At 36.6% G+C, this 8,567-nt stretch overlaps 1 protein-coding gene across 1 annotated transcript; it reads right to left on the reverse strand.

Moving 5' to 3' along the window:
* Positions 1 to 1,168: 1,168 nt before the first annotated feature.
* Positions 1,169 to 7,116, reverse strand: LOC148727078 (uncharacterized). Its single transcript, XM_088728710.1, has 4 exons — positions 6,954 to 7,116; positions 4,761 to 4,968; positions 2,130 to 2,233; positions 1,169 to 1,721 (listed from the first exon to the last, which is right to left on the reverse strand). Exons 1-4 carry the CDS (start codon positions 6,975 to 6,977, stop codon positions 1,515 to 1,517), a joined length of 543 nt encoding a protein of 180 aa, XP_088584836.1. The 5' UTR covers positions 6,978 to 7,116; the 3' UTR covers positions 1,169 to 1,514.
* Positions 7,117 to 8,567: the final 1,451 nt, after the last annotated feature.

Genomic DNA, 8,567 nt, shown 5'->3' on the forward strand with positions numbered 1-8,567 from the left:
GTCCGTCAAAATTAAGAAGGCGTTCGCGGTCAAAACAAGACCGAGCAAGGAGTCTTGGGCGATTTCTCTCTTACGCAAACGCAAATTGAAAATATACCGCCAAAATCAAAGAGAGAAACAAATTTCCTTTGTTTTGATATGTAAACTGTCGAACAAGGAGCAGATTGATCCTCGTCAAATGGCTAGTCAAAACAGCCACACCTTCCTCCTTTTGCTCGTTTCCTGTTTTATAAGCGTGAAAGCAGTGGGAGAAGAATCGGGTAGCTCGGAAAGCGCTTCTGGTGTTAATTTACCATCGTTTACTTACGAGATATACAAGTAAGATTTGTAAAGTTATTTTCCGAAAGAGTCGGAATAAATACATTTTTTTCAGGTTAGATTGCTGTTTTTAGACTAAACGTCGTCCAATAAATTTTTGTTGCAGCCTACTAATCTATACAATTTCGAAGGAAAATATTCAGATGCTTCACCGTCCCCGAAGGGTCTCCACTCATCGAAGCGTGTACTGTAGCCAATGTAGTGAATTTTCATTCTCTTGTTGGGTTTGTCAACCTCCGTGACTTCAACATCATACAATTTTGTATCTTTTCTCTGTGAAATGACCTTTTTAACAGGGGTGTATGCTGAGTATTCGTTGCAGAATCGCTTTGGTTCTCTTATCTCTCTCTTTCGCTTGTCCGCCATTTTGAAGATTTGCTCAGGAGGGCATCTGGGTTAGCGGCCGCGCCAGGCTGGAACCGACCAAAACAAATGTCCATCGCAGTGGGGAAACAGTTGGATATGATTTATTTATTTATTTATTTATTTATTTATTCGACTAATGTGGAGGAGTCGTTACTACCTTCATCGGGTTCAAAGCTTAACTTGGTTTATAAATTTTACCACATATGTGGTAAAAACTCTCAACGATGAGGCATGCTCCGCCATGATATGGATTGTAACTTCATATTATTCTGAAACTAATGACTTAATAAATGCATCTCTTCAAATGGAAAAAAATCGAAATTTAGTATACCCACCCGGGCTCGCCCTCCCGACATATTGGACACGACGGAATTAAAGATGCATGAGAAATCAACAGACGCAAATCAGGAACTCCAAATAAGTGATTAGCTGCTATTAAAATGGCGACTAGATTGCGTAGTGAAGTACAAATGACAAATTATATTTGAATAGAAATTTTTTATTCTTCACACACATAGAATACTTGATTCATCAAAAGATTTATTAACATAAGAATAACATTATCAAGTATATTAACTTATATTGTGCTAATATCAATATTCATTTTCATCAGCGCAGAAACTAAAATGTTACAAAAATCTAACTGAAAAAAACAACAACAAATAGGAAAAGAAAAACATCTAATAATGAAATAATATATATGCTAAACATTTGTCAAAAATACAAAATATATTGTAATATACAAAACTATATCAATTAAAAATATACATAATTCACAAAAGATCCAAATCCGCATCACTTGGCCTGAACTATCTGAAATCAACATGAAGTCAAGACCATCTCTCCATAAAACAACGTTTGTCTTGTTTAGTTGTGAAAAGAACAAAAAGATTCTCATCGGTGCAGTTGGTACTAACCCCGAGGTACATCGCCTGATTGGTACTCGAGGTGTATTTGTATGTAAATTTTCCGGCGCTATTTTTCTCCTCTTTGAATAAAAAGTCATCGCTGGTTGTTGTGTCGCACGCTGACTGTTCCTACAAAACAACAAAATTTAGCACCAAAATGTATTTTTAATGAAATGGATTTCGTTGACCTGCGGATTATAATCAGGAACAGCAATATCCTCTCAGATGAGCTGTACTCTACGCAATTTCAGAAGTCTGCGTTTGCTTTTAGAGACATAAAAATTGTTATTGATATTGTACCACAACTTGCTTATCATCATCATCATCATCATCGTAGTTGTCGTCGTGATTATCAGTTTAATTCATAGTATTTATTTGATTTATAATTTTTTCTTTTTCCATAACCTTACGTTAATTTGCTTATAAGTAGAGCAAGAAAATAAGGGAAAAACAAGGACTTGCGCGATTAAAATAAATCTAAACGATCAACCTAAGTCGGTTTTCTTTTCCGCTTTTGCATTAGCGTACTAAATTTACCTCAAAAACTACGTTCGTCCCATTTATGACTTTCAACGAATATTTGTTGCTTCCGTCTTTAAATTGAATACACTTCTTGCCATTGTACTTTACAATCTGAAATCCTGCAATGGAATAAACATATTAATGAAAAAAAAGAATTTGGAAGGACTTTGACTATCCGCTAATGTTATCATCATATAATCAGACAGTCGTTGAAGGAAACATCATCGTTTTTCGTGCAGATGATGTTCTGTAAATAAATAATCGCTAATACTTTGTATTTTGCAAATCTGTTTTTTATTCGTTATATGTTCTACTTTTTAGCGTAGATATATATATATATATATATATATATATATATATATATATGTATATATATATATATATATATATATATATATATATATATATATATAAGCGAAATACGCAACGTAGGATCCAGGACAGTGCTCTACAATGAAGGAGCGATTATAGAAGCAAATAGACTACTCAAGTTACGCACATATGGATTTTAATACAGCCTGTTTCGTAGACCAACAAAAGTTGATCCACTCATCAGTCAAACTCCAAACACAATGAGGCATCGTGACGGTTAACTCTAACTCAGCAACGTGATCACATGACATTGTTTAAAAAAATTCAAATCTTGAAAACCATGCGCGCGCCGATAATAGCGTTAAGAATACTTAAGTATATATTTTCGCCGATGTCTACAATTGGATATTATTACACTTCGCTTTTTTAAAGAGGCTTCATGTGGATAAGACAAGATAATAAATTTCTCAGTGAGGCAAAAATTGGCACGTTTTGTGGCATTGGAATATGCTCTAGCCCTAGCAATAATTTTCCATGAAATCGAATAGTCTTCCCTCTTCTCCTTGAGTTTCCACAGGTACTTGCTCAGCTCTGTGTCATTTCGTCGTCTCTCGTGGTTGAACGACATTCGGTGGTTGCGCCATCTAGTCTTAAAATCTGTCGCTGTGAGGCCAACGCACGTTTCAGTTTCCTCCCTGGTAGCGACTGTGGCTTGGTAGACAACCTCGCTTTGCAAACATTCCCCTCCTAAAGGGCATTCGTTTTCGTTCCTGCAGTTGCACAATCTTTGGGGGCGGCTAACATGTCACGCAATTTGTGTTTGTGGGAAAAATATTTTATCACTTGTAAACCGCAAATGACAAGTTTAAACAAAAGAAATAAGCTGACATCAGGTTGCAGACCTGTCTTGAAATCCTGTTAAAGAACGTAACGTTACGATAGCGCGTGCAGTATGTTGCGCGCACATGTACACATTGTTCTGTCTTTTAAATTTCGGTGGATTGTAACCGTTATTTCTGGCAGTTGCCTGACGATTGCTTCGCAAGAGGCATGAAACTCAGAGTCGCAGTAAAAGTTCAAGTAACCTAAATCTTGAAGTATAATTATATTTATTAAAAACTGGATCATTGGATAATGCAATTCAAGACTTTTTATTGGCTTAGCCATTATGGTATATGAGCCAATATACCATAATCTACAAATATGGTAGGCGTACGCGTCAGCTAAAAATCAAAAGGGAGCTAAAAAATCCGGTTTCTTCTTACAAAATAATAATTCCTTGGGGGCGTTTTTAATAAAACAATTATTCCACTCGCGCTTGTTGGATATGAGATGATTATAGCCAACGAGGCGCGTCGCGCCGAGTTGGCTATCTATCATCTCATATCCAACGCGCGCTCGTGGAATAATTGTTAAATATACAAGTTAAAAGGCCTCGAGCCAACAGTGACGCCGCGCCAGAAGGATCCAAAAGGATTCGCAGTCCAAACCTCGATAAATAATAGGAAAAATATTGTAGTACACGAGGACGGACAACTTCGAGCTAAGAAAGACATATACTCAAATAAAAAGTCTAAGAAAGTTTAATAAAAACGTTTCGGTCCGAAACCTTCATCAGTTGTCGATGATAGCGATAGTGCGTGCAGTATGTTGCGCGCGCATGTACACATTGTTCTGTCTTTTAAATTTCGGTGGATTGTAACCGTTATTTCTATATATATATATATATTTAGGAAAATATTGTAGTACACGAGAACGGACAACTTCGAGCTAAGAAAGACATATATTCAAATAAAAAGTCTAAGAAAGTTTAATAAAATACGTTTCGGTCCGAGACCTTCATCAGTTAGGACTGATGAAGGTCTCGGACCGAAACGTATTTTATTAAACTTTCTTAGACTTTCTATTTGAGTATATGTCTTTCTTAGTTGGAAGTTGTCCGTCCTCGTGTACTACAATATTTTTCCTACTATCTATCGAGGTTTGGACTGTGAATCCCTTTGGATCCTTCTGGCGCGGCATCACTGTTGGCTCGAGGCCTTTTAACTTGTTATATATATATATATACACATATATATTGCAAAATTTCGAATTTTTCCCAAGCTACATTTGTTGCCTTCTGCGAGAGACCAAGAAATCAGGACAGCTTTGGCCGTTAGTGACCTTACACGGCAGAATTGACGATTATGTGTTTGGAAAGTATTTAAGAGAGTCTACCATATCTAAGTCCTCTTCTTCTTTGCAAATTCTTGAACAATGAAAACGAGACGAATGTATAATCCTTAGATCTAATTTTTTCAACTAGTATATAATATAACCATGTAATATACCCACTTGTCTTTTGGTCGAAAGTGCCTCTGCCATTGCAGCGAACCGTACATTGCTCCTTTCCGTTTACAACTTGACACTGGTTTGTGTAAATCTTTATCAGATTTCCTCCACTTGAGCATGTCTCTCTTTTAAAAGACGAACCTATGCTCCTTACCAGTGAAATGTGGCTCGATTGTGTTATTTCGCGTGACAGCACAATTACAAATGCAATCTAGAAAGAGATAAATTGAAGACTCCGGGTTAGAGAACAGCTCGAGTACCTTTTACGGTCGCCACGGGGAACGTGCCAGTTGCATAAACTTTGTGTTAGAGGATCTTGATGATGTATCAAATGCGTAAATTTGATAAAAAATAGTTTGTGCATTCACCGCACTGTGAGTAGCTTTATTGTCTGCTTGACTGAGTTAGCTTATAAAAAGGATTTTTCTATCAACTGCTGCTTAACTTTGATCTATTAATATTTGTTCATTATGTGGGTTGTTGCTTCCTGGCGTCGCCCTTTTCTGATTACGCAGTTTTTTTGAAAATACCACTGTTGGTCTCTGTTCTTTTTTGCTTCTTTTTAAGTGCCTTCAGTTTACCTTCCATGATCTGGTAACTGACACCCTGATATTTCACGTGTCATTTACCTCATCATCGACTATTACTGTTTAATATGAGGAAGTTTATGTGAAAGTGCTGACAGCTGAGTGTTCAAACGTGACTGCACTATTCTAGAATGCTCTTTCCTAGGAGAACTTGGAATTGTTTCACTGTCATCGGTTTTACCCATAAAGGTAATCGTTATCTTGCATAATGCGAAACTGAATATAGCTGAAAGAACATACATGTTATTTTAGATTTAAACCTTTCGACTACGAGGGCGCCATCGCTTAAAGTGGGAGCAAAGATCTAGAAAGATCCCGTTGGTGTGACAAAAGTTCAATTGTAGACTTAAATCTAAAATTACGTCTATCTGCTTCGAACTCCATAGCAGTGTAAGCAACCAGAATTCGTGTCATTCTTGAGGCTTAAAATTTGGATCGAAATGACCAGAAACTTGGCAAGATATATTTCCATCGAGGTAAAAAAGATTTTAAACTATTCATAAAGCCATCACGTAAGAAGGGGGGGGGGGGGGGGAACGTTTGGCTGATCCTCTCTGAAAATGTCAGATCAATGCGTCATCAAGTGTCTAATCGTGACAAATCTAACTTTGATTGTAGAAGGCTTGTGTTCAACTAACGTCAAAGTAAATGTAACTGAATTATCACAGTAGAAAAGAGAATTTTAAACAGCCTTTCTTTGTAAGGTAGCAAGGGTTTTAATTTACTCTGCGTTATTACCCTTCGAAATAAGGTGTTTGGTCTTTTTTTTTGCCAAGGAAATTAATTAGGGGCAATTATTGAATTATCAATGCATCATCAAGAATCTAATCGCGACAAATCCAACGTTCCTTGAAGAAGACTTGTGTTCAACTGGTGTCAAAGCAAATAACGACTTACCGCTGTAGAAAAGAGAGTTTTAAACAGCCTTTCTTTATAAACTAGGAAGGTTTTTTATTCTCTCTCTGTTATTACCCTTCGAAATATGGTGTTTGTTTTTTCCTTTTGCTACGGAAATGAATTAAGAGGTTATGATTGAATGGCCAAACATTGGTCTTTTCAACGTGCAACTACAGGATCAGCCACGTAGGCAGAGGAACATCAAAAAAGAACTAAAAAGAACTAAATAAGATTTGTGAATTCTGAATCAGCGAATCTTTTTACAATTTACTCTAACGAGATTTCCAATACATAAGTTAAAACAGAATTAGAAACTACCTGAAAAGAACTTTTATTTAAAAAATAGCGTAGAAATGCTGTTGGAAAAAATAGCAAGAGAGCTCTGTGAACTGGGGCCGGCACACATTCAAATCGGTAAAGTGCACTAAGCAAACTCCTTCCTTTGCTGCTCAAGTTGTTAAACGATTATCTAAGCCTTTGTTTCCGAAAACACTGAAAGAAAGAACAACTAATTTCCCTGTGACCAATGTTTTAATTTTCATTCAGGAGAACTTTTAGAACAAAATTTGTGATAAAGTTTGCGAACTAATATGTACACGTGTCCAAGTTAATTGGCGATGCTTTGAGCGTCATGGGTAGTTAATGGTAATTCAATTTTGAAAGTTTTAGCTACTCTATGAAATAAACGTCAACAAATACTTTTTTTACTTACTAAAATAATCTGTTTGACGTCCATTTTACTCCACCTTCAGGAATCGATCAGAGATCTTACTTGTAACAAACCAAAGTTTGGGAATGGAAAATTTAAAGACTACACCCATTTTTATACTGTTTGGAAGCCACGTACTTTAGAGAGTCCTAATGGCTTGACTCATGCCAAAAAAATGTTAAAGAACGGATGGTGTACATATGTAGAAGGCGTGTGGACTGAAAGTAAAACCGTGAGGATAAACACTTTGCTAAATCGCCTCTTTCCTAATAAACTTTTACCGTGCTTTGACCACTTCCTAAGTGTTTTAGAGAATAATACCGAATATGCACAGCTATTTTATTCAATAACTGAATTTTTCCGAGTTTGAAAATGCTTACATTTCGTCATCTGAAAACTTTTTTTTTTTATAGTACACACAGTTTTCTACGGTAATACAGCTGAAAGGACGTAAACAGCCTTTTTGTTTTGTCGTATTCAAATTCAGTTACTTTTCGTGACTAATCACACGGCCCGCATTTAGTTTATTTCTATCGGGTGAGGGAAATCCGTTGATTGAATGGGTTGGCCAAATTATTTTTTCTATAAAACACGTCACACTGAGATATTAACCAACACAAGAAATGACAGAGCGCCTAGCGAACTGATTAAACAACAGACTTATGCTTGCCCCTACAGGAAATTACATGAATATTTAGTCCGATGAAGCTTCGGATGAAAGAAAGAAATGCAAAAAAAATAGGAACAAAAAAAAGAAAAAAATTAAAAGCAATAATTGAAAAATGCAAAACAAAACAAAACAAAACAAAACAAAGCAAAACAAACGCATATGGCGGGGATAAGTGAGGGATTAGTGAAAGCAAAACCCACTCAAGTTTTATTCAATTATGATCCTACTTAAAATATTAAATTAATTGCCTCTTCAAAATGTTTGAAGTAGCCCCGACAACACGGGTCAAAAAATATGTAACCTGCTCTTGATAATTTGCCATTCAATAAATTTTCAAACCTTTAATTTCCACGATAACTAAGATAATTTAGAAATCAATGCCTTTTTTATGTGAATGATTTGTTGGCATACATGGCAATAGGTGTCATTTCCCTGTTAATTAATATCTTCTGGTGAGGTCGCACGGAAGTTGTTTCCTTTGCCTTGCCCGTGCAACAACAGGGAGTATGATCAACAACCCCTACTTCGTTCCCGAGTGGGTGATGGGCAGTGTGGGTATGCTTTGACTTGACGGACTCAAATATCTCTGTTGTTCTCCTTGATTCTCTGCTGCAGAGGTCTTAGTCACACCCTTGTATTCGTTATGACACCCATGGGGAATTTATAAATTACATTATCTTGTTTAGACGGGTCAACAGCACATTTGGTTGTAGTAAATGCGATATTAGCGTCGTCTTCGACTTGAAAACAGTGCGTATGCCTGACTGTTGTAGGCAGCCGTAGACGTATCGATATATTGTAAAAACCGCTTTGAAATCGGTCGAGTGTTGAGTATTTCTGGGCGCGTTCCTGGTCTTTGTCGATCGCCGATCCCTAAAAAGGAGAAGGATCAGGATAATCATTAGAAGAGAAGATATCAGATGAGAGATATTCGTCGCCTTTGAGAT

This window comes from Stylophora pistillata, chromosome 7 (assembly GCF_964205215.1).
Source record: "Stylophora pistillata chromosome 7, jaStyPist1.2, whole genome shotgun sequence".
Taxonomy (NCBI): Eukaryota; Metazoa; Cnidaria; class Anthozoa; order Scleractinia; family Pocilloporidae; genus Stylophora; species Stylophora pistillata.

Coding starts and splice junctions, on each gene's coding strand:
- LOC148727078 (XM_088728710.1), bottom strand. CDS start 6,977: ATGGACGTCAAACAGATTATTTTA. Junction 4,969..6,953: donor ACGTCAAACAGATTATTTTA/GTAAGTAAAAAA, acceptor ATCTCTTTCTAG/ATTGCATTTGTAATTGTGCT. Junction 1,722..2,129: donor GGACGAACGTAGTTTTTGAG/GTAAATTTAGTA, acceptor GTTGTTTTGTAG/GAACAGTCAGCGTGCGACAC.